The sequence below is a fragment of the Dromiciops gliroides genome, chromosome 1 (genome assembly GCF_019393635.1).
Source record: "Dromiciops gliroides isolate mDroGli1 chromosome 1, mDroGli1.pri, whole genome shotgun sequence".
Classification (NCBI taxonomy): domain Eukaryota; kingdom Metazoa; phylum Chordata; class Mammalia; order Microbiotheria; family Microbiotheriidae; genus Dromiciops; species Dromiciops gliroides.
Genome location: NC_057861.1, coordinates 597,527,840 through 597,554,887, shown reverse-complemented (window position 1 = coordinate 597,554,887; position 27,048 = coordinate 597,527,840). Strand labels below are relative to the sequence as shown.

Here is a 27,048-nt window from a genome sequence, read left to right as displayed (position 1 = left end):
GATGATCAACTATGATAGACTTAGCTCTTCTCAGCAATACAACAATCCAAGACAATGCCAAAAGATTTTTATGATTGAAAATGCTCTCCACATCCAGAGAAAGAACTATGGGGGGCAGCTAGGTGGCGCAGTGGATAAAGCAATGGCCCTGGATTCAGAAAGACCTGAGTTCAAATCTGGCCTCAGACACTTGACAATTACTAGCTGTGTGACCCTAGGCAAGTCACTTAACCCTCATTGCCCTGCAAAACAAAACAAAACAAAACAAACAAACAAAAAAAGAACTATGGAATCTGAATGGAGAAGTAGGCATACTATTTTCACTTTGTTTTATCTTTCTCATGGTTTTTCCCTTTTGTTCTGATTCTTCTTTTACAACATGACTAATGTGGAAATATGTTCAATGTGATTGTACATATATAATCTGTTTTGGGGAGGGGGGAGGGAGGGAGAAAATTTGGAATTCAAAACCTTACAAAAATGAATGTTGAAAACTATCTTTACATGTAACTGAGAAAAAATAAAATACTATTATTTTAAAAAAAATTTATGTTTCTATGATTTTGTTTCTCTGAGTGGCAGCTGGAGAAAGTGGTAGCAGTTGCAGGTTTCAAACTTTCTAAGTGGAAATCTTCTACTGTTCTTCAGAAAAGACCAAAAAGATGGAGAATCCTGAATTACTGGCCTACTTACTAATTAGGAGTGTCTAATTAGGAGCAAGAGATTTTTTAAAGCACCCACCAAGCTGTATCTGGAGTCAACACCTTCAAAATGTCTGTCCCATTTAAAAGACTTTTAATTTAAGTACATAAAAGTACAAACAAACCAGCTAGAAGCTTTACAAGAATGGTTGTTAGTACACAATGCAGTGTTTGTATAATTCACTACTAGTTAATAAGTATCTGGGCCCTACATGATATATTACACAGGCTCTTTTTGCTACTAATTTCAAAGTTGCTAACTCCCAGGTGACATACCACTTTAGCATCATTTTTTAGAGCAAGAGACCAAACCATTTTTCCTAGCCTCAGTTCTAGTTATGTCCTTCTAGACTCAGAGGTCAGGGCAGAACTGAGGGGGTGTGAAAGATATTAGGTGCTATGAACAAACTCCATCAATAATGGCATTTAGTCTTTTTGCAAGTGGTTTCATCCAATTTGGTGAAAATGTCAGAGAGAAAGCCCAAATGTAGCAATATTCTTCTGCACTGTATACTTTGGATGAAATAAAGGTGCTAGCTCAGCTCTCTAGACGACTAAGGGTGGGGAGTAGTATCGATTACATGTTACCCTTCCCACATCAAATAACGTAATTTATAAATGTTAAACATTAATGAAACAGGACATGGGTTCCCGCTCAAATACAATAGGGCTATTTTGCGGAACAAAGAATTACCATTGGCCTAGTTCATCTCCACTTGACAGAGCTTTGGGTAGGGCACAGGATTCAGGGTCAGGTGTGTTAAGGATTCAGAAGCCAGGATGTTGAGGCTGCCCACACCATGACAAGAGACCAGTTAAGGCCTAAGCTTTTACCCTACGTCAGGTCAAGCGAAAGGGCCTCAAATCAAGCACAGTTAGGGAGCCTCTAATCACCATCTAACCATCCATGTATTTGCCACAAATTCTGAATATAGTTCCACGTAGTTTGGGAGAAAAGGAATCATCATTTCCCAATTTCAGTTTCACAATGATCACAAATAATTAAATGTTTGAACTCTGAAAATTCAAAAACACCTATCGATTTTTCAGGACTTATAAACAAATGCAGCAGCCAACTACATTTATTTAGTAAGAAAGCCCTGTGTTGTGCATCTCTTCATGTAGGCGGTAGGCTGCCTTTTGTGGTTGCATACAATGTAACAGCAAAGTAACTTTTTTCCTTGAAAAGTCATTCAAAGAGAATTTTTTCCTGGTGAGGTTCAGCAGGACCCATTCATGCCCGGGAAAGGGGCGTTATGGAATCAAACAAAAATAATTTTTTAGTTCAAAACCAACCTGGAATAAAGTGACTATAAATAGATCTAATTTAAATATAACACTCTAGACAATTCCTCTGGTGGTTTTGCTGTAACAACCTGGACAAAGTGAGAGTTGGAAAGACAGAAATAAAACAAAACAAAACACCATCAAGCCAAGAAACAGGAGGAGAGGAGTGCACAGGGCCCTGGTCTTGGGGCCCCTAAAGCTCCCTGGTTCCAAGTCCTTTCTAGAGCTCTAGTCATTGGAGGCATGGGACGTGGGTACTAGACCTGCGTCAGTGGCAAGAACTTCTGGTAGTAGCTCTTGGTGACATCAATCATCAGCTCCTGGGTGCACTCTGGAAGCTCCCCAGAAAAGAGGCCTAAGGAAAGAGACCAGAGAAGCGAGAAGAAGGGCTTAGAGCTTAATAATCTTAATAATCTTGATAATATCTTAATAAAAATCTTAATAATATTATTTTTTTCAGTTACATGTAAAGATAGCTTTCAACATTAATTTTATAAGATTTTGAGTTCAAATTTTTCTTCCTTCCTCTGTTCCCTCCCTTCTCCCCAAGACAGAAAGCAATCTGACATAGATTATATATGTACAATAACATTAAACATAATTCCACATCAGTCATGTTGTTTGGTGGTTTTTTTGTTTGTTTTTTAGGGCAATGAGGGTTAAGTGAATTGCCCAGGGTCACACAGCTAGTAAGTGTCAAGTGTCTGAGGCTGGATTTGAACTCAGATCCTCCTGAATCCAGGGCCAGTGCTTTATCCACTGCAGTACCTAGCTGCCCCCTACATCCATATCCTTTTATCCAAGGATTCTATTACTAGGCTCATTCCCCAAAAAGACCATTGATTTAAAAGAAAATCCTTACATATGCCAGTATATTTATAGCAGTATTTTTTGTGATAGCAAAGAATTAGAAACAAAGTAAATGTCCATCAATTGGGAATAGCTAAACAAATGTGGTACATTGATTTAATGGAATAATTATTGTTGTTTGTCCTTTGTCCTTTTTTTTTTTTGGTGAGGCAATTGGGGTTAAGTGACTTGCACAGGGTCACAGCTAGTAAGTGTGTAAAGTGTCTGAGGTCGGATCTGAACTCAGGTCCTCCTGAATCCAAGGCTGGTGCTCTATCCACTGCACCACCTAGCTGCCACTGTCCTTTGTTCTTGAAGAGGACCATGACAGATGTCATGACTTGCAATGAATTGGATTTAAGTGAGAAAGGGCTGTGCAAAATCACCAGCCTCACTTTCTCCACCAGAGGCATCTGGGTCCAGTGGCAAGATACATTACCAGGATGACTGGAGACAGCTCCAGATGTTTAAGGCAATTGGAGTTAGGTGACTTGCCGAGGGTCACACAGCTTGTAAGTGTCTGAGATCAAATTTGAACTCAAGGCCTCCCAACTTCAGGGCCAGTAGTCTATCCACTGTGACATCTAGCTGGCCCTAATGGAATAATCACTGAGAAATGATAAATGTAATGAGTACAGAAAAGCATGGGAAAATTTACATGCAGAGTGAAGTAAGGAGATTTAAGGAAACAATATACACAATGTAAATGGAAAGAACTATAAAAAAAATCAAATGTGCACATTGAAAAAATATAAGAACAAGCACATCTTGCAGTAAGAGATATGAGAAAATACTCCCATTTCATTCTTTGTAGATGTGGGAGACTCTTAAGTTTTATATATTGTATATATAGTCAAGACCTTTTAAAAAAAAAGAGATGTGTTTTATGCCTGAATATGTCACACACATCCAAAGAATAAGTACAGGTATACAGAAATAGATTCAAATAGCACCTCATCATTTTAAACTTATAACCACTCCCTTACACTTCCTCTTTCGGAAATCACTTGGAAGAATCTGAGTTATGCACACCCACTCTGGTAAAACAAGAATACATTTCCCTAAAACATCTGACTGAAGAGCCAGCCCATTGCAGCTAAGAGAGAATATATGATTTCTTAACAAAACAGGCCTAATGAAAACCGGTAAGAAGGACCAGATTATTTCTGAGTCATTTCTGTTTCATTTTAGTCCATGCAATGTGCCAGAAATTCTCATTTTGGGTACTGGCAGGTACAGAATGTGTCCGCCCTACTAAAACCACCATACTGATGTATTATTCATGACATAGGCTGGAGTAAGCTCAAGGTAGGGCAACAGTAGGAAATAAAAATGGCCGCAAAGGGAACCAGGGAGACTTGTAGCTGATCAAAATATTTCAACTAAGTGGAGGAAAGACAGTGCAGCAACATCTACATATGAAATAGAAAACCCCCCTGATTATGGAAGGCTGACTTGCATGAAGAAACATGACATTACCATGAATCATACCACCAGGCAGATGCCAAAGACTTCCTGAGCTTTGAATTTATATACTATGTATGGATGAAAGCAATCTGAAGGATCTGAATAGAAAAGTAAATCAAATCAAAAACTGCAAAGCTAAAATTCAACTTCTATGATCCACAGAAACAACTTATTTTTAATAAATACACAGAAATATTTCAATAAATATAAACATTTTTATTTAAAGTTTTGAGTTCCAAATTCTATCCCTCCTCCCTCCTTGAGGTAGTGAGCAATCAGATATAGGTTCTACATGGAAAGAACTTCTTATTGAAGATCTGTATTATGGAAACGACTGACTTTGAGATTGTATATGAGCAATGTGTGAGGCGCTGCAAAGCATTTTTGGAAAAATCTCATTAAGACTCACACTCATTTGTTGCTAAGTACAACATAGATTGACATTGACACAAAAAATATGTACATATATCCGTTGATGTGTTATTAAAGAGTAATAATATACTGCATTTAGAGACCATTGTTTCTTCAATTCATTTAATGTTCCCATATGTTCTAATTTCAAGGTAGAGCAGCATTGTATAAAGGGATGGGAACTGAGCTAGGTGAGTTCTAGTTCCACGTTGCCACCAAATTGCTATATGAAATTGGGTAAGTCACAGTTTCCTGATCAAGAAATTCAGGGAATGAGGGCAGCTAGGTGGAGCAGTGGATAAAGTACCAGCCCTGGATTCAGGAAAACCTGATTTCAAATCCTGGCCTCAGACACTTGACACTTACTAGCTATGTGACCCTGGGCATGTCATTTAATCCTCATTGCCCCACAAAAAAAAAAAAAAAAGAAAAGAAAAGAAAAGAAAAAAAGAAATTCGGGGCATGGATTAGATGATATTTAAGAACCCTTTCATATCTACCAATTCTATGATCGTAAGATGATCTGTCAGGTCTTTTCCAGATCTTTAAACAAAGAAATCAATGATTGTGTAATTCTTCTCTCTACATGAAAGCTTATTTTGAGTAAGCCAAGGAGTCCAAAGTAACATGAAAAAGATTAAGCTAAATATAATCAAAACCTAGGGGGCAGCTAGTTGGTGCAGTGCATAAAGCACTAGCTCTGGATTCAGGAGGACCTGAGTTCAAATTCGACCTCAGACACTTGACATTTACTAGCTGTGACCCTGGGCAAGTCACTTAACCCTTATTGCCCTGCAAAAAAAAACAAAACCAAAACAAACCACACACACACACACACACACACACACACACACACACACACACACACACACATATACACAAAAATCAAAACCCGATGTTACCTGGACAGCCTGAGAAGACGGTGAATGGTGGGACTACAGTTTCAGGAGGTAATACTGTATTGTCTAGAATTTTGCAACAGTCTTTCAACACACAGCGCCGGCCCTAAAAACAAAAAACTTGTTAACAAAAAAATAGATCAGGGGCAGCTAGGTGGCGCAGTGGATAAAGCATTGGCCCTGGACTCAGGATTACCTGACTTAAAATCCAGCCTCAGACACTTGACACTAGCTGTGTGACCCTGGGCAAGTCACTTAACCCCCATTGCCCCGCAAAAAACAAACAAAAAAACAGATCAGGAATGAGGGAGACAGGGAATGTTTTCTTGTCTATTTCTCAGGTGGTTATTATTCTCTCTTTCTTTCCCATTAATTAATTATAACAAGCAATTGCCAAGACAAGTCACAGGCTGGGGGCAACTAGGTGGCACAGTGGATAGAGTACCTGCCCTGGAGTCAGAAGGACCTGAGTTCAAATCCGGCCTCAGACACTTGACACTTACTAGCTGTGTGACCCTGGGCAAGTCACATAACCCCAATTGCCTCACCAAAAAACAAAACAAAACAAAAAAGAAAAGTCATAGACTGCCTAAGCTCAAATCTCCAACTAAGTAATGGCTTACACCTGGAGAATTGTTTGAATTCTATGTGTACTACACAGCAGCAAACGATGGATTTATGATTTATTCACAAAAGAGTTTACCATAGGTGTGCAAATATCTGAAGACTTTCAGGTTTGAGGGTAGTACTTATTTTTAAAATAATATTTTTTTTTCTCCAATTACATGTAAGAATTTTTAACATTTGGGTTTTAAGTTTTGAGTTCCAAATTCTGTCTTTCCCTCCTTCTTTATTCCCCTTCCTGAGACAGCAAACAATCTGACACAGATTATACATGTATAATAATGTAGGTAAAACATATTTCCATATCAGTCATTTTATGGAAGAAAATTAAAACAAAACACACATACACACACAAAAGGAACGAAGGACAGAAAGTGAAAAGTCATATGCTTTGGTCTATATTCAGATACCATCAGTTCTTTCTCTGGAGGTAGATAGCATTTTTCATCATTAGTTTGAGGGTTGAAAAACAAACTACTTTCTTGACAAACCACAGCATCTTTCATGTAGAATGCTTTATCTGTAATTACTTTGTTAGTCATGTCCTGACTTGTATAATTTGGTGGGGCAGAAGGCTTATGAGATTTATTTGTTTCATGGATTAAGGAAGAAAGAGGTTCCTCTTTATTATGTGAAGCTATACCATATTGTATTTACAGAAGAAACATAAGTCTTACATGTCATTAGTTACTTTCCCACACTGCTATCATTTCACTTCTGCTGTGGTTACACTTTTTTTTTTTAAGTGAGGCAACTGGGGTTACATGACTTGCCCAGGGTCACACAGCTAGTAAGTGTTAAGTGTCTGAGGCCGGATTTGAACCCAGGTACTCCTGACTCCAGGGCCGGGGCTCTATCCACTGCGCCACCTAGCTGCCCCGGTTACACTTCTTGGTAAAACAAAATGTCCTTAGCTGAAAATATGGTTATATTAACTCATATCAGCATAATGCTGAATTACCCAGACCTCATATTCTACCTAGAAGATATTCTAAATACTCTGTTCCAGGTAGGATCTGCTGTTTTTGTTTCCTTTACATGGAAGAATACTACACGTAGCATGAAAAAGACAAGTTGTCATATGAATTTTCTAAAACATTCAAGGCTTTTTGCAAGGCTTTAATTCTTTTTCTTTTTTCTTGGTGAGGCAATTGGGGTAAAGTGATTTGCCCAGGGTCACACAGCTAGTAAGTGTCAAGTGTCTGAGGCCGGATTTGAACTCAGGTCCTCCTGACTCCAGGGCCAGTGCTCTATCCACTACGCCACCCAGCTGCCCCTCCGAGGCTTTAATTCTATAATTAACAAGAGATTTCCACTTGCTTAGAATTTAATGAGCACTGACCTTGACCACACCGAGTAATCTTTAGGTTGTTAAGGGCAGAAACTATGATTTACTTCATCTTTGTATTCTCAGCAGAGAACATGGTAGACAGTAGGTATTTAATAACTGTTGATTTGAATGAATTGAACTATTTAAATTACTGGATTTTTTCCTACTTGAGAGGTCTCCCTATGGACTTATGATATGATGACAGCCTATTTCTCTCAACATAACCAAGTTGAACATATCTTGGAGATTAATTAGTAAGTATACAAAAGAGTTCCCTATGCCTAACACCTTCTTAATGCAAGGAATGCTACAGAAAAAAGAATAAAGAACAAACTGGAACAGATATAATATTTAAAGCAAATATAGGAAATCAGGAAAATCTTACTGCTGATGTCACCTGAGAATTTTGAAATGCTTAGCAAGTGATCACTGGCAATGATTATCGATTGATGTCCATGGATTTATTTATTCAACTGATGGTATAAAAAGCCACACAAATAAAGCCAATATGCCAAACTGTGCTTTTGAATTTACATGGGTGGCCCTGGAGGGAGCACTTACAGGATCTTGGGTTTTCATCACTTCAGACCATGGTTCTTTCACTTCGTTTTGTCACAAACTTCTTTCGCAGTATGGTGAAACCCAGACACTCTTTCTCAAAATAATATTTTTAAATAATTGAAGGAGATACTAAATTTCAGTTAGAGGTCAGTAAAAATAAAGATGTAATTTTTTTCCCATCCAAGTTAATGACTCATTGAAATGTATCCATAGACCCCTTCAGCAGCCTAAGTTAAGAACCCTAGGTTAGTTCTTTTTTTATTATTATTATTTTATTTTATTATTTTTTTTTTTAGTGAGGCCATTGGGGTTAAGTGACTTGCCCAGGGTCACACAGCTAGTAAGTGTTAAGTGTCTGAGGCTGGATTTGAATTCAGGTATTCCTGACTCTAGGGCCAGTGCTCTATCCACTGCACCATCTAGCTGCCCCGGTTAGTTCTTACTAATGCTCTAGAGTAAGGGACAAGTTTTGAATTTGGAGAATCTCCTTACTAGATGTTAACCTAATCTGCCTCTAGGAAGTTTACACATCCCAATCTGAATGAAGCTCTTTATCTTTGAAGTCTTTAGTTGATCTAATTCAAGTAAGAACTTATGTTCCTGTAGATCCTATAGCTAAATTCCTAGCACCAAAGCTAGCTTCAACATCAGGTAACTGGAACCACAAAGATTAAAGAAAAAAAGAAAAAGAAAAAGGGAGATCGGGATGTTGGAGGTTGAGGGTAGAGAAGGAAAACTGCTTAGGCACCCTGATGCCACAACACTTACAATTACGCAGTTCTTGCCTATGTGGACGTAGGAACCAATTTGGGCTGCATTGACCACACAATCCTCTTCAATAAAGACATGGTCACCAATGTGTAGGGGAAAGAATGCAACTCTGGAGAAGGAAAAGGAAGATGAAAACACAAAGTTTAATTTATTGTACTCTGAATCTAAGTTTACATATCCACAGATCATTTGCTCCACTTCACCACCTTAGCTAAAGGTTATTTTTGACAAGGAAAGAATTCTGTGACCAGAGCCTTAAAGTCAAGACAGCTAAGCCCAGAGTAAGACTCCTTAACAAAACATCAGTTTTCTCAAAAACAACAAAAGTCACCAGTTTTAGACAAAAGGGATGTGTTTGGAACTGACAGGCACTGGAATGGTAAACTCTTTAGGGATACTGGAAGGAAGAAAAGTGGATTGCAAGCTACAAAAATAAGCACTGGAGAAATAACAAAAGTAATAAGGTCTTGGGAGACAGCAAATCTCACCTTAAAAAAGTTTTATTGATGCCTCTTTTTCTTTATTAATCATTTCATGATACACTTCCCCCTTAATATGAAAAAAAAGTTAAGTAAAACCAAAATGCATTATCAGTTGTGTCTGACAGAGTATCTAGCATTTTACTTTCCTTCTGTAACCATTGGAATGACGTCACCTCCTGGAGACTTACTGTAGGAAAGCTCCACCATGAGGAGAAGGCCTCTGAGGGCAAGGCCATGAGGCTTTTCTTTGGCGTCAGAAAGTGACATTTGCTCGTGGGTACTGTCTATCAAGGCTACCAGCCAATCAACTTGAGGAGCCTCCCATTTCTGGGGGGAGGACACAAAGTAGGAAGCGGACGCTGGTGGAGGGGTTCTCTCTCTTTTGGTTCCTGACTTTTCCACGGTGGGTCAGATGATAGGGTCTCTTAGAAATAGTTAGTTTTTTACCTTTCTCTCTGATCCTAATGCTCTTTAATAAATACTTAAACACTTAAATACTCTTGCTAAAGATTATAATTTATTGGTGACCACTCATTAGATTTTAGATGGTATGGCTAGAATGTTAGCCCCTTACACTTGTCCTACACCTTGCTTCTAAGTAGAGGGAAAGAGTTCCTCATTTGTTCTCTGAGAGCAACAATAGGCGACATAGTTACTTAGAGTTCAGATGTCTTTTCACGTATATCATTTATGCAATCTTCTCCTGGTTCGGCTAACTTCACTGTGCATCAGTCTATATCCTGTGCTTTCTAAATTCTTCACGTTAGTTGTTTCTTATAGTATATGTGGTATGTAATATACATCCATTTATTCAATCACCTAAAATCAAAGGGCACTCACATTATTTCTAGCTCTGAGCTACACTAAAAAGTATTGCTATAACTATATGGGTACTATATGGGGCCTTTCTGCCTTTGACTTCCTTGTCACATATGCTTGGTAGTGAGATCAACAAACATTTCAACAAGCATATTAAAAGTATCCATTACATGAAAAGTATGAACAGTTTAGTGACTTTTCTCACATAATCAAAAATTATTTTTCAAACCAGACCAGCAATATATTATTGTACATGTCTTCCCTCAGTCCCTGCAACACGTATGCTTTCTGCTAACTGGACTGGTAAGTTGCTTTAATTTGCATTTCTCTTGTCAAACTGTTAGAGCAATTTTTCATGATTTTTTTTTTGCCTAATATACTTTCTTTTTTATCATAAAAGTATTCTATTATTTTCTAGTTACATGTAGAGATAGTTTTCAACATTTGTTTTTTATAATATTTCTAGTTTCAAATTTTTCTCCCTCCCTCCCCAAGACAGCAAGCAATCTGATATAGGCTATATATGTAAAATCACATTAAACATATTTCTGCATTAGTCATGCTGTGAAAGAAGAATCAAAACAACAGGGAAAAACCTAAAAAAAAAAAAGTAGAAATAGTATGGTTCAATCTGCATCTAGATTCCATAGTTCTTTTTTTCTGGATTTGGAGAACATTTTCCATCATGAGTCCTTTGGAACTATCTTGGACCACTGCATTGCTGAGAAGAGTCAAGTCTATCACAGTTGATCCACACACAATGTTGTTGATACTGTGTACAACGTCCTCCTGGTTCTGCTCATCTCATTTAGCATCAGTTCACATAAGTCCTTCCAGGTTTCTCTGAAATCTGCCTGCTCATTGTTTCTTACAGCACAATAATATGCACAGTTTTATAGCCCTTTGGACATAGTTCCAAATTGTTCTCCAGAATGGATGGATCAGTTCACAGCTCCACCAACAATACATAAGTGTTGCAATTTTTCCACAGCTTCTCCAACGTTTATTATTTTTCTTTTTTGTCATATTAGCCAATCTGATACATATGAGGTAATTTTTCATGATTTCTGATAGCTTGCAACTCATGTTTTGAAAACTGTCCATATTCTCTGGCTACTTATTTATTGAAGAATGGCTCTTGGTCTTATATATTTGTGTTATTATATATTATGGGCATCACACTTTTATCAGAAATATTTTGATGCCAAGATTTCCCCCCCACTCAATAGTTTCTCTTCAGAGTTTTTCTTTTTAAAATAATTACCTTGGGGAAGCACAAGTAGACCTTTCCTTTACTTTTATTTTCCACCTGGTAGTCAGTTAATGGTTTTAGGGGTCTGGTCATGTCATTTCACACCTGGCATGGAAACTCCCTCCTAGAAACAGGTAACTGGGGGCTTGGGGTGTGGGGGAAGGAATTGCAAATTTCCCTGATAAATGTCTGATATTCTACTTATATGTCACTCTGCCACTTCAAACATCCCAGGGCAATGAAAAATTACAAGATGCAGTAGCTGAATTTTTTATGGCCATTGAGGATTTAGGAGAAGTTTCATAGGACTGACTTGTGATAGGATAGTATTTTCACGCTTTTTGCAAAGAAAAAGAAAGTAGATTCTGTGAGCCCTCAACCAATGAGCCTGAAATCCATTTTTAGCAAAATTCTAGAATGGACTAGGAAACAGGTGATTGATTGGAAAACACTGATCATGATTTCCTCTAAAGGAATATTCAACCTGAAGGAGAAAAAGAATCGAGAAAGGACTAGAAAAGAAGGACTCAAGGAGAAGGAGTAGGACAAGGTAGTTGGTACAATAAGGTAAGTAAAATAAAATGATAAGTAAAACAAGCTGGTTAAACAAATAAAAGATTAGGGAGAAAAGGGAAAGAAATTTGGGTGTGAGGGCCAGTAAGTGGTTGAGGGAAAAAAGTTGGATGCAAATAACAAGCTGTTAAAAGATGATGAAAAGGGGCAGCTAGGTGGCGCAGTGGATAGAGCACCAGCCCTGGAGTCAGGAGGACCTGAGTTCAAATCCGACCTCAGACACTTAACACTTACTAGCTGTGTGACCCTGGGCAAGTCACTTAACCCCAATTGCCTCACCCCCCCCCAAAAAAAAAGATGATGAAAAGTTGTAAAAGTTTTGGTTTTCTTGTTTTGTTTTTGGTGAGGCAATTGGGGTTAAGTGACTTGCTCAGCGTCACACAGCTAGTAAATGTCAAGTGTCTGAGGCTGGATTTGAACTCAGGTCCTCCTGACTCCAGGGCCGGTGCTCTATCCACTGCGCCACCTAGCTGCCCCAGTTGTAAAAGTTTTAAAGACATGCTTAGGAGGCAAGGAGTAAGTTTTCACAAGGAATTTGAAATACGAGGCTGAGTATCTCTACCAAGATGAAGGGCACCAAAAATTTAGCTGTGATTTGCATTAAATATGCAAGGTTTCTATTTTTATCACAGCCAAATGCCTGGTATCTATGTTCAAAGTGTAGGTTGATATCCCTCCTGTAAGGGAAGGTAAAGGGTCTTGAGGAATGTTCTTACATTCCAAGTTAAAAGAAATGATATTATATCCAAAAAACAGAATCAAGGCTTCAGTGGGGGAAAAGAAGTCTAAACGGCAAAGGGGAAACTTGGCTCATTTCAGAAGATTCAAAGAGAGGATGACACTAAGAAGAAAGGAGAAAAAAAAGACCACTGTATACTCAGACCTAAAGAACAAATTTGGAATTTGTCCTGAAGAAGAAAGAGCAGAATGGTCAGAAAAAGAGTGTGCTCCAAGGAATGACCAAGTAGATACACAGGTGCTGTCAGTTGAGGGAGGAGCCCATAAGCATCAGAGGAAGACTAAAAGAGTAGTAATGACTCCCAGTTCAGCAGAAATGGGGCAGCTATTTGTTTATACAATAACCATAAGAAATCTGTCTTCTTCAAGAATGTAACCAGACATAACAAAGAACCTCCCAAGACTTGTTAAAACATATGTCAATTTATCCTTCCAATGATTAACATGGATATAAATGATAATGCTAGAAAGAACCTAGAAAGCCCTGCCAAACATTATTATATCTGAGGCAAGAAACTGAAGACTGAAGGGCACAGGTACTGTTTCCCTCACTAATATCTAATGAAGACAGAGGCAGCTAGATGGTGCAGTGGATAGAGCACCGGCCCTGGAGTCAGGAGTACCTGAGTTCAAATCCGGCCTCAGACACTTAACACTTACTAGCTGTGTGACCCTGGGCAAGTCACTTAACCCCAATTGCCTCACTAAAAAAAAAAATCTAATGAAGACAAGTGATGCAGAAAAGAAAAATTGATATGTAAAGTATAGGGGGGTGGTTATGGTGGTGGTAGTGGACAGATTAGAAGTGAGGAGAAACCGGACTAAGTCAGGAATGTATACTCTGAAAATCATACTCTAGTCTTTTTCTCCTTCAGTTCTTCCTCGTATATAACATGAGAGAGATAACAATAGACTGAAATTACAGCTTGATAGGAGGGGGAAAATCCTGATAATCACCCACTTGTCAGTAAAGGGGATTCCAGTTTAGGTAATGGTTGCTGACCTCTAAGGTCCCTTCCAGGGCACCAAAGTTGAGTGAGATTCCATGAATGGAAATGGCATGGAGAGAAAGGAAGCTCTCCAAGTGCTGACCACAGAGAACCATGTTGGAGCATATCATAATGGCCAGAAGTAGAAGGGCAGTAGTCAAGATGGAGGCTTTTCAAGTTGGTGAAAGAAGGAAACTACGTAGTTAGTGAATAAGCACAGAAGCAGAGCAAGATTGAGTTTGGAGTTCATGGGGGCTAAGCTCCAAGTAGCTGGATGTTATACTCTGTATACTGGAGGTCAGCACCATTGGCTTCATTTGGGCAGGAGCATAAAATGTATGACGAGAAGCACCAGTAAATGAGGTTGGGAAGGTTGAGGGTCTTAAATGCCAGGTTAAAGAACTGAAACTGTATTTGATAAGGAGTCATTAGAGATTTCTGAATAAGAGTTGATAAAATCAGAGTTGTACTTAGAATGGTTTAAGATCTGTCTAGTAGTAATATGAAAGATGGCCTAAAGTAATATGAAAGATGGCCTAGAGGAAGGAGAAATGAGGGCTTATACTAGAGTGAAAGAAGTAGACACTGAGAGGGAGAAGATTCTAGAGCTCGTGGAGGCAGAATTGACAGAACCTGACTGAATGAAGTGCAGGGTGAGCAAAATGTCAAAGAGAACAATTTGAACTTTGGGGACTGTGAAGATGGCAAGGCTGAATAGAAACAAGGAAGTTGGAAGAAAGGGCAGATTTGAGGATAGTGTAAGTATCTGCCTAGTTGGTTTAACTTGTGAACAAAAAGGCATTTTGTTAAAAAAAATCTCCTATTCTTCTCACAATTCAAGTTTCAGTGACTGAAATTCCACCATTAGTTTTATTCTTTTGATTTAAGCCCTTTTCCAGGCAGCTCCAACATTCTCTAGAGGTAACACGGTTTAGTCTTTAACACTAATGGGAATTAATTTTTCATTTTGTTTTCCTTCCTTTTTTATGACTCATCAGGACAGTATGAAAGCACTGGGTATCTCAAAGGATGGGTGGCACTAAAAGGAAGAGAAAGGGATGCAGAAAGAAAAGATGGGAGGAAATGAGAACAGCTTGGCACTATAGCTTTAACAAACAAGTGGGTATTTAATAAATACTGTTTGATGATAATACTGATTAGACACCCAACACAAACACTCAAACACCAGGACTAATTCTAGTACTTATTGAACTGAATGGAATAAAAATTAATCATGCTTCCTAAAATAGCTCAGTACCCATAAGAAAAAAACATATTGCTGATTTCTCTTATTTTTCATATCTCTTTTTAATTTCTAAAGGGACCTTAAAAATAGAATGATTTCCATTCCACTAGCAATTTAACAACTTCTAGTATCTACATCTGAGAGCAACACTTACTCCTACTATTTGCTCTAAAGTCAATAAAAATCTCAATAAAATGACCTAATGCTTAACTTATTAAAAATTCAACAGCCACTAACTCTAGCAATAAAAATATCCATGTTCTGGGATGCTTTGCTCTCTCCTTCCCAGCCTCAATTAAGCTGTATTGTTGTTCCTAAATTTATGTTCCAACATTCAGGTTTTTGTCTAACAACAATAACAAAACATTATTTACAAAATGCTTTATGGTTTCCAAAGCATTTGACAAATATTACCTCATGTTATCCTCACAACAATTCTGGAAAGTAGGTTCTATTATTAACCATACTATATAGATGAGGAAACTGAGGAAGACATAGGTTAAATAACTTGCCATGGTTCACATAGCTAAGTGTCTTTCTGACTCCAAGCCCAGTGCTCTATCCATTGTGCCACTTAGATGCCTGAAGCTTATCTGAGGCTTCTTTTATGTAATTATAGGCAGCAATTATAGAAAGAATTAACCAGAAAACTTTTTACAAGAATATTAACTTAATTAACAGCTATTCCAAAAAGAAATAATTAGCAGAGATCATTTCTGATTTGAACATTTCCTGGGTGTAAGGGCTGAAATTTTAGACCCAATGATATTTTTCCAAACTAGCCTATTAAGAAAGCTAAATCTTTTACAAAGGATTGCTGAATATGCTTGTCCATAGTTGAGTTGCCTCTAATGTAATCCAGAAACCAATACTCAGATCACGGTGGATGCTCAATAGATATTAAGCAACAAAACTGCAGTTAACTGTGAAGTCTGCAAAAGCATCTTGAAAAATGACTTTTATTTGGAAACAGAGAGGAAAAGTAGAAAAATTAATTAGTTATTAGAAAAGACATTGCGGGGCAGCTAGGTGGCGAAGTGGATAGAGCACCGGCCCTGGAGTCAGGAGTACCTGAGTTCAAATCCGGTCTCAGACACTTAACACTTACTAGCTGTGTGACCCTGGGCAAGTCACTTAACCCCAATTGCCTCACTAAAAAAAAAAAAAAAAAAAAAAAGACAAGACATTGCAACCGCCTCAGAAAGAGCTCATTTTCATGCTTACACTGACATCTGGTGGTAGATTATTATTCCTTTTGGACTCAATGCACTTTATGAATTTTTTCATGCTTTTGCCCTAGTTAGGGCCGTGGGAAGTAAAGGTCAATAACTGTTTTCCAAAGAGCACTGCCAGAAAGAACTGGCAGGCTACTATTACCAAAAATATTCTTCCTGGGCTTAGGAATTATTAAGTACATACAGTTTTCCTTCTTAAACTTTGGAGAACAAGTTCAGCAGGTATAAAAGTAGAGGGTGGGGAGGAGGGTGGAACACCATTTTCCAGATTCCATTGGTCCTGCTGATCACTCTTTGACATTAATTTTGGCTTTTGGAAAGATGAAGTGTTCCATGAAAGACTAAATGGTTAGGGAACAGGAAAGTACATTTTGAAATCACTAAAATAACAATTTTGAATAGCAAAGAAAGTTGTTCTTCACAGATCAACAAAAATTTTAAGTTTTATTATTTTTCTGACAATCACAACATAATTTTTAAAAAAGTTTTGTTTTCATCAATATTATAGGGACAGACCTCTTTAAATTATTCTAGTCACCTGGCTTATTTTACTTAGATTTTAGTTTCAAAGGAAGAACAGGAATTGTTGATGTCACTTGCCCTTCAGAAAAAGCAATAAAAAAGTGAACCCCAAAAAATCTTTCTGGAAGAAGTCTACTGTTTTCCAAGACATTATTCTAAGTCTAATTAGGTGGTACAGTAGATAAAGAGCCTGGCCAGGAGTCAAGAAAACTCCTCTTTCGGAGTTCAAACCTGGCCTCAAAAACTTATTAGTTTTGTGACTCTGGGCTAGTCACTTAACCCTGTTTGCTTTGGTGTCCTCATGTGTAAAATAAGCTGGCAAAGGAAATGGCAAACCACTCTAATATTTTTGCCAAGAAAACTCCAAATGAGATGACAAAGAATTGGACACAACTGAAGATAACTAAACAAAATTCTCAGTCCTGAGATACAGATGACATATCCTTGGGAGTTTTAACACAGATTTCCAAAGCATAAGGTCAAACTGGAAAGTCAAAAAAAGAGCTACTGACAATATCCTATTTGAAATCTTAGATCAGTAAGCTAAGAAGAGGCACCTATCTCACAAACATGAGTCTGTAGCAACTTTATATCCTACCCATTTTACATAGCACCTCTCTTGTATTTTCCAATACTGAGAAGAAACACCTCAGAACTTGGAGCCTAACACTCCATTTTCTTGGGAGGAAGGGAATGGAGGAGGTTAGATTAGATGTATCTGGTTCCTTGGCTTCTTGTTTTCCCTTTCTCTAGATGTATGAAGGAGAACATGAGTCTCTCTCATTACTTTCTTCTAATGAATTGCTGAAAAGCTGGAAGTAATGGGTAGATCAATTTTCAGTGACTGTGTAAGACTGCCCTAAAAAAAGCCATACAGGGGCAGCTAGGTGGTGCAGTGGATAAAGCATTGGCCCTGGATTCAGGAGTACCTGAGTTCAAATCTGACCTCAGACACTTAACACTTACTAGCTGTGTGACCCTGGGCAAGTCACTTAACACCCATTGCCCTGCCCCCCCCCCCAAAAAAAAAGCTATACAAACACAGAGGTGGATAAGAGGACAACTAAAGAAATGCTCCTAGGTGAATGGAAAAATGAAACATTAGAACTCTTTAATTCTACTTCTCACAAGGTAAAACTCGGGGGTTCAGTGACATGATTCCATCTGGGGCCTGCCTGATACATGAAACACTCATAGATATAGGCTACTCATCCTTTCTTTCTATCCCTGTCCATGCCATTTATTAGCTACCACTAGGGTACCACTGGGGATAAAGTTCTGGCCACAGACACATGTTTCTCTTTCTTCCTTGTTACTGGCAGGGAGAGGTAGCAGATATAATCTTATTTTGCACTAGGCCAGCTATATCTATTTTCAGGTCCTACTTTAAGGCAGACCTGTACTTTCATTGGTATAGGTGACTCCCGGGTAAGGAAACTCCCTTTATCAATGTATGTCAGTACTTTCTCTGAAACTAGTAGTAATAAAGAGTTGCCTAGAGCGCCAACTCACTTCAGTACAACACCTCTCCTCATTTCTTTGGAGGCAGTGTATTTGACAGATGGTCAAGTAGGGACATAGGGGAGAAAGTACACTGTTTTGAGGATCACATAGACAATACGTGTCAGGGGCAGGACTTGAAGCCAGGGTTAAGACCAGCTCTGTATTCATTATGCTAAACTTCCTGTCAAACAGAATACTTGATAAATAATAAATAAATTAAAATACAGCCACTTTCTCCCCCCAGGCTCTACCTGCCTAACTGGAAATTACACTTGACTCCAAAGAAATGAATAGGGGAGGTATTATACGGAAGCGAGAAAAAAGGTGAGGAGTGTATCCCCAGTCCCTAGCACAGTGCTAGGCACTTTAAAAATCCTGTTGATCAGCCAAGATAGTGGAGGAAAGACATTAAATGCACAGAGGTCCTGACACAATTACCCCAAAAAACAGCAATAAAACAACCCCTGGAGCAGCAAAACCCACAAAAAGACAGGCTGAGATTATTTTCCAACCAAAGACAGCTTAGAGGGAGCCATGCTGAAGAGTCCAACCCCACAATCATGCCAACACAGTCCGCAGACACACTGCACCAGAGGAATTTACCCCCAACCCTCTGAATCAGCTGCAGCACCAGTGTCTTCTGGAACTAAGCTCACCATCTGGTGAGAATGCTGAATGGCTGGCTGGGGGAGGGGGAAGGTGGAAATACAAGGGTGTCTGCGGGACCTAAGGAGGAAGGTGGCTATCCCACCCCAGCAGGGAACCAGGAAGAAATTTTGAGTGGTGGGAAGCCCAGGTAGGGGAAGGGCAGAGTTAAGAACCACCACAGCACACAAAGTTCTGCTAGCTGGTTAATTAGCAATTTGGCTTGAGGTTATCTTTGAACCAGAGAATAGGCCAGGTGAGAGAAAAACCTGCCCTCCCTCAAACCAAAACACCTGGGACCCTCTGAAGCTTGGGACAGGGTAGCTTGGAAGTAGGGCCCCACTGTAAGTGGGAGTTAAAAGTCAAGTAAAAGATGGCAAGATGAGCAAGCAAAGAAAATTGAGAACTATAGAAAGTTTCTTTAGTGACAAGGAAGATCGAGGTACACCCTCAGAAGAGGATAACAACCTCTGGGCCCCTACATCCAAAGCTTCCAAGAAAAATACAAATTGGTCTCAGACCATGGAAGCACTCAAAAGGGACTTTGAAGAAAAAGTATGAGAGATAGAAGGAAGATTTAGCAAGGTGGATAAAAGAATGGAAAAAATGAGAGTGATGCAGGAGAGTCATGAGAAAAAGTCAACAGTTTGAAAAGCCAAATGGAAAAGAAGATACAAAAACTCTCAGAAGAAAATAATTGCCTAAGAATTAGGATTGAAAAAACAAAAGCTAGTGACTTTATGAGAAACCAAGACATAGTAAAGCAAATACAAATGAATAAAAAAATAGAGGGCAATATGAAATACCTCCTTAGAAAAACAGCCGACCTAGAAAATAGATCCAGGAGAGATAATTTGAAAATCACTGGACTACCTGAAAACCATGACCAAAATAAGAGTTTAGACAGCATCTTTAAAGAAATTGTCTGGGAAAATTGCCCTGATATTCTAGAAGCAGAAGGTAAAATAGACACTGATCACCTCCAGAAAGAGATCCCAAAAGGAAAACTTCCAGGAATATTATAGCCAATTTCCAGAGCTCCCAGGTCAAGGAGAAAATATTTCAAGGTGGGGGAGACAGTCAGAAGCAAAACACTTTTGAGGAGGAATAGGGTAAAAAATAGAAAATAAGAATAAATATCATGGGAAGGGAATAGGATGGAGGAAAACAGTTGTGATGTTTAAAATCTAAACGTGTGGTCACCTTAAATTAGAAGCTTTAGCACCATTGCTGGGTTATTGTGAAGAAAATTCTTTATCAAGTTTAAGGTACTATATAAAATTTATGATGAACAGGATGCTATCAGAAAAACCTGGAAAGATCTACATGAACTGAAGCAGAGTAAAATGTACTATATACAAAATAACAGCAATAGTGTAAGATGATCTGCTGGGAAGGACATGGTTATTTTCAGCAATGCAAAGATCCAATATAACTCTGAAGGACTAATGAAAATTGCAAACCATCTACAGAGAAAGAACTGATGGTATCTGAAAACAAATTGAAGCATAATTTTTTTTGACAGTTGCTTAATCTGAAGTTTTATTTTTATTTGTTTTCTCTTATAACCTAGCTAATGTGGAAATGTTTTCCATGACTACTCATGTACAACTTACATTGAATTTTTTGAGTTCTTGTGGGTGGGGGGTGGGAAGGGAGGGAGGAAAAGAAGTTGGAATACGAAGTTTTAAAAAATTGATGTCAAAATTTGTTTTTACATGTAATTTGGAAAATAAAATTCTAAACAGAAAAAATAAAGTTTGTTGATAGAACAACTGATTGTGTGCAGAAGATGGTAAATGTTTCCAAACAATAAAAACTTGAAAAAATGCTTTTAGGTCTTTTTAGGCAACACTAGGAAAAAAAGAGTGGTGGCCAGATGGTGTATGGCTCATCTCAAGCCAGGATGGAATGTTGACTTTGGAATTTAGAAAAACAGAAAACATACCAGGCATTACAGATATGGTTGAAGGTTTGTCCAAAGCTTAAAACAACCCAGCAAGACCTGATTATTATACCTTGTTCTCTTGAATCATATCTAAATGTTTAAATATTAGTAGCACCAACTATTGCAAGAGTGACAGTTAATGGAAAAAAATAATGGTGGCAAGAATTAAGTCTTTTGGGTTAATCCCAATTTCATGAAAAAGGAGAGGAGATCATGAAATACGTACCCTTTGCTGAATTTCTTAAATGGTGGCCTTATGACACTGCGGCTTTTCACAACACAGTGGCGCCCAATCCTTACATTTGCCAGATCCCCTCGAATAATACAATCATTCATTATGATCGTCTATAAAAGAAGAAAAAAAGATTTCATTTAGGTACAGGTAGCAGAATATCTGCTTCCTCCAGAGCTACCTCCATGGGGTATGCTGGTGAAAAGAATATACAATGAGAAAATTACTATGAAAGAATATAAGACATGATAAACTGATAAACTCATTGAGAGCAATGGTCTATCTATCGACCATCTCTCCCTCATAGTAACATCAAGAGATTACTGAGAGAACAATAGTAAATGCTTCCAAACAACAAAGTAAAAAGCCTCTATAACATCAACTTCAAGATGTTCAGGACAACCCTAACTTTCCTTTTAATAGCCCATCATAAAGCAATTTTGCATGAATTTATTTAAAAAAACATTAACAAAGCTTTATTGAACAATTTAAATGCTAAGCTTTGTAAGTAGATATAAATAACAGCTCTTGCCCTGAAAAAATATACTGGAGGTTTTTTCCATTAAATTTTGTTTTATTTTTAGTTCCAAATTCCTCTCTCCTCCAGAGAAGGCAAGAAATACAAACATCTATTACAAATACAAAATCAGGTAAAACAAATTTTTGCATTAGGCATGTTCAGAGGGAGAAAGGGAACTAGAAAAATTAAAAGGAAAAAAAAAAGCTCAATATGTACTCCGAGTCCATAGATCTGGAAGTGGATAGTACTTTTCATCGTAAGTCCTTTGGAGTTGTAGTGAATCATTAAATTAATCGCTGTTATGAAGTCTTTCACAATTGATTATCTTTATACTATTTCTGTTGATGTATAAATTGTTCTTCTGGTTCTGCTCTCTTCACTTTCTATCAGGTTTTTCTCAAATCATCCTCTTCATTATTTCCTAGAGCACAATATTCCATCACATTCATATATTATAATTTGTTCAGACATTTCCCAACTGATTGGTATCACCAGAGTTTCCAATTTTTTGCTAATACAAAAAGAGCTCCTATAAATATTTCTGTACATAAAAGTCCTTTTCTTTTGAACTCTTTGGGGTATAGACCTAGTAGTAGTATGGCTGGGTCAAAGGGTATACACAGTTTAATAGCTTTGGGAGCACAGTTCCAAATTGCTTTCCAGAATGGTTGTACTAGTTCACAGTTCCATCAATTCTGCATTACTGTTCCTATTTTTCCACATTTTTTCTAACATGTTGTTTTCCTTTTTTGTCATCTTAGCCAATCTGATGAGTGTGAGGTAGCACCTCAGAGTTGTCTTAATGTTCCTTTCTCTAATTATTAGTGATTTAGAGCATTTTTTCGTATGATTATCGATAGCTTTGATTTCTTCTAAAAACTGTCTGTTCATATCCCTAGAGTATTTATCAACTGAGGACTGACTCTTATTCTTATAAATTTGGCTCAATTCCCTATATATTTGAGAAATGAGGCCTTTACCAAAGAAACTTGGGGCAAAGATTCCCACATCCCCACAATTTCTAGCTTTTCTTCTAATTTTAGCTGCACTGCTTTTGTTTGTATAAAAACGTTTAAATTTTAATACAAATTATTCATTTTACTTCCTGTAAATTTCTCTCTCTTGTTTGGTTAAATATACCTTTTCTTAAAAATTATTTTTGGAATCAAAGTGATGTGTGTCAATTGGGGAATGGCTAAACCAGCTGTGGTATATGATAGCGATAGAATATTCTTGTGCTATAAGAAATGACAAGCAGGATGATTTCAGAAAAGCCTGGAAAGACTTATAGGAACTGATGTATAGTGAAGTGAGTGGAACCAAGAGAATGCTGTTCACAGAGGCACTGTGAATGACTTAACTATTCTCAGCAATACAATGATCCAAAACAATCTCAAAGGACTAATGATTCACCTGCAAAGAAAGAACTGATATTAATTGAACAGACTGAAGCATTCTATTTTTTACTTTTTCTTTTTTTCTTTTACTCAAGTTTTTTTGTAAAAAATGATTAATATGGTAATGTTTTACATAATTGCACATGTATAACCCATATCTGATTGCTTACCACCTTAGGGAGGGGAGAGGGGAAGGAGGGATAAAATAGGGAAGTCAAAACTATAAATAAAAATGTTTATTATTTAAAAAAAATAAATTTAAAATATTTTTGGTTTGTATGATCTCTAGGGGCAAGAAATTCCTTTATTTTCAATTGCAAAATAATAATCTAATTCCTTGTATTTTTTCCAAAACTATGCAGGTACTCGAGAAGAAAATAATATTCAGGCCACCTGACTTTTACTTATGTATCAGTCAGGGAGCATAAAAGTACAGGAAACCAGAAATATTAAACCAAAGGTCTGAAACAAAGAGACAAGGAGAATTGGAAAATGTGGAGAGAGAAATAGTACACATGGATAGTCATCTTAACCAAAGGGTAAATGATTACAGTTGGATCTCATTCCTTACCTTTCCATTTAGGACAATATTTTGGCTTCCACACAGAACTGACTGGCGACTGACTTTATTTCCAGATGCCTGAGGAAAAGCAACAGAGAGCCTATATGAGATCAATGGATTCTGTGCACTAAACTCTTATTGAGAGAAGGGGTGTGTTAGAGGAAGAACTTGATCAAGGTGCAGGAAACAAAGGGTTGAGGATCAGGATACCGACAGGATGATGGTGACAGAACTTGGTAAGGGGGTGTGTGAATCAAAATCAATCAATCATAAGCAGATGGATTTCAGGAAAACCTGGAAAGACTTAAATGAATTGATGCTTAGTGAAATAAGCAGAACCAAGAGAACATTGTACACAATATCAACAACCTTGTGGGACAATCAATTGTAATAGACTTAACTCTTCTCAGCAATACAATGATCCAAGACAATGCCAAAAGACTTATAGCAGAAAATGCTTTCCACATTCAGAAAAAGAACCATGGAGTCTGAATACAGACCAAAACATACTATTTTCACTTCTGTTGTTTTTTGTTATTGTTCTTGCTTATTCTTTCTTGTGGTTTTTTCCCCTTTTGTTCTGATTAATGTGTAAATATGTTTAACATGATAGTAATGTATAACCTTTATCAAATTGCTTGCTGGCCTCAGGAGGGGGGAGGGTAGAAGAAAAATTTGGAACTCAAAAAATATCTTTACATGTAATTGAGAAAAATTAAAAATTAATTTTAAAAAATCAATTAACAAATACTGAATTTCTACGCAAGGTACTGTATTACCTAATGAAAGGGACCAAGAAATATTTTAAGATGTAGTAACAGTGCTCACTCAGACGCTCTAGTTAAAGATTCAAACCATAAAAACAGGCAAGGGCAATCAAGAGCTGAGAAACTGAAATTTTTTTTTCATAGAAACAAATGGTGATTCAGTTCTCAGGCAATCTGGAAAAGCCCATTTAACCTAACTGTAACCAGTTTTATGCTAACAGTACTACAAAACCTAACAAGCACATGCAACAATGTTTCTGTGAAGAAAGCATTCAGAATTCCAACTTGGGACTCCAGGAACAAAACACTCAGTCAACTAGCCCTTATTAAGTACCTACTATGTGCCAGGCACTGTGCAAAGCACAGGGGATACAAAGAAAAATAAATAACAGCCTCAGCTCCTGAGGAACATGCAGTTTAATGGTCTTCTACCTGGGAACATCCCCACCCTTTCTAAGTAGGATAGGGGATTCTCTCTGCTTAAAAGCTGAAGGTGCTGGCTCCCATAGCCTGGGGCATGAGCTCCAATAGGGTAGGAATGAGGAACAGTGTAAGTGGGGTACTGGAGTCTACAAGCTAAGTAAAATTTCAAGGAAATTTTTTTTTCAGGAAACTTTCAGGTCTTCCTTCTTTTCTTCTGTGATACCCCACATAGGTCATCTGGCTTCAATAAATCACAGAATCACAGAACTTAAAGAAACTTTAGTCCAAAGTCAAAACAAGGGGCAGCTAGATGGCGCAGTGGATAGAGCACCGGCCCTGGATTCAGGAGGACCTGAATTCAAATCCGGCCTCAGACACTTAACACTTACTGGCTGTGTGACCCTGGGCAAGTCACTTAACCCCAATTGCCTCACAAAAAAAACCCAAAACAAAGTCAAAACAAGCTTATGGAGCTGAAGAGATTTGCTAAAATTCACACAAATGGCAGGCTGCCATTTGAACTGATCCCTGTTCTTCTGACTCCAGGTTCAGTGTTCCTTCAACTACACAAAGGGTTCTTTTTTTTTTTTTTGGTGAGGCAATTGGGGTTAAGTGACTTGCCCAAGGTCACACAGCTAGTTAAGTGTCAAGTGTCTCAGGCTGGATTTGAACTCAGGTCCTCCTGAATTCAAGGCCAGTGTTCTATCCACTGTGCCACCTAGATGCCCCCACAAAGGGTTCTTAATGTAGGATCCACAGACTAATCATGGGTAGATTTGGGGGGGACCGATGAATTTGAATGGGAAAACTAACCTCTAACTGAAAGTAGGTGAAGTAGATAGAGCACCGGTCCTGGATTCAGGAGGACCTGAGTTCAAATCCAGCCTCAGACACTTGACACTAGCTGTGTGACCCTGGGCAAGTCACTTAACCCTAATTGCCTCACTTAAAAAAAAATCAAAAAGCAGCTTTTCAACATGTCCACCATTTTCAAAAGGATGTAGAAAAATCAAGTAGTCTACTCAGCAATGATGTTTTAAAGTCCTTTAAGTTTTATTTTGGAGACACAAAAATAGTTGCTTTCAACTACCATTTCTTTCTCTACCCCAAGGTTGAGTTGAAGAATAAGCTTAAATAAAGTGCTCCTGAGATTTTCTAAAACTTTTTATATCAAGTAACAAAAAGGAGATTGGGAGAAAGGGGTTCCCTTCCCAGCACCTTCCTCTCTCCACCCCTTTTCCCCCTCTCGTTGACAACCTGTAGCACATAAGCGCTAATAATGGCTTCTGCAGGTGAATGACAGGGAAAATTTGGCTACATTTCTGAGAAAAACTAGGTTCAGGCCCTTTTAGGTATTTGCATTTAGGGCATTATATCACAGCAGAATACGTTTAGGGAGGAAAGATAAAACGGGGACTAAAATATTGGGGCTACAGAACTCAGCTGCGAGGAAGACGGTTCCTCTCCCCATAAGCGCTAGCACTAATGCAGGCCCTGGAACAGCAAGATGAAAAGACAAATCTGAACTGGGCGTGTGGCCGACCCTTGGTAGCGGACGTGGAAAAGGATTTCCGTACGTAAAACGTTAGCAGGCAGACAAGATTTGGACCCAGGCGGCATCCAAACTAAACAAAGATAGAGAGCCAGCATCTCATCGTCATGGAATAGCTGGACTCGGAATCATGAGATACGGCTTCTCATCCAAACGCTATCCTTCCTCTGTGTGGGCTGAGGGAAATCGCATCCCCTCTCTGGGCCTCAGTTTCCTCATATGTACATTGAATGAATTCTCCTCCAAAGGGAAGAAGGCAGAGGACGGGCGGTGCGAACAGAGCAAAGGGGAAGGGTGGCGGGGAGACGCGGGGCCTGCGTCCCAGGGGTGACAGGTAGCCTAGACGAGGTTAAGTCCGGGAAAGGCAGGACGCAGGGGAGGGGCTGGGGGTGCCCGGGGACGGGCATGACGACCCAGCCATCGGCGGGGATTTTGCCCGGACGACCTGCCCCGTCTAGCTCCCGCCCCGCCCCGCTCCCCGCAGCCCGTCGTAGACCAGCGCACCGTCTCGATGTACTCGGACTTATTGTAGAGTAGCTCACTCAGCTCCATTTCTGCAAACCATCAAGCTCGAATCTCCCTTCCTCCCGCTTCCGGTCTTCACCTTCACTTCCGGTCTGGAAGGAGAAACGCCCATGCTCCCTCCTCCATTCTTCCGTTCGCCCTGCCCCTTTGATCGATCGGTCTGCTCTCCTCTAGCTGGATTCGATCGGCAGTTCGGCGTGCAGCCCCTGATGCCTGGG

General features: G+C 38.6%; 1 protein-coding gene across 1 annotated transcript in view; it reads right to left on the bottom strand.

The window, feature by feature from the left end:
* Nucleotides 1-26,951, bottom strand: part of DCTN5 (dynactin subunit 5) — a 32,583-nt gene extending 5,632 nt beyond the window's left edge. The window contains exons 1-6 of the mRNA XM_043975559.1: nt 26,810-26,951; nt 23,573-23,641; nt 21,079-21,197; nt 8,898-9,009; nt 5,618-5,720; nt 2,252-2,343 (exon numbers count right to left, since the gene is read on the bottom strand). Coding sequence (XP_043831494.1) covers nt 2,252-2,343; nt 5,618-5,720; nt 8,898-9,009; nt 21,079-21,197; nt 23,573-23,641; nt 26,810-26,857 — 543 coding nt within the window. The 5' untranslated portion in view covers nt 26,858-26,951. The remainder of the gene's footprint in view (nt 1-2,251; nt 2,344-5,617; nt 5,721-8,897; nt 9,010-21,078; nt 21,198-23,572; nt 23,642-26,809) is intronic.
* Nucleotides 26,952-27,048: the final 97 nt, after the last annotated feature.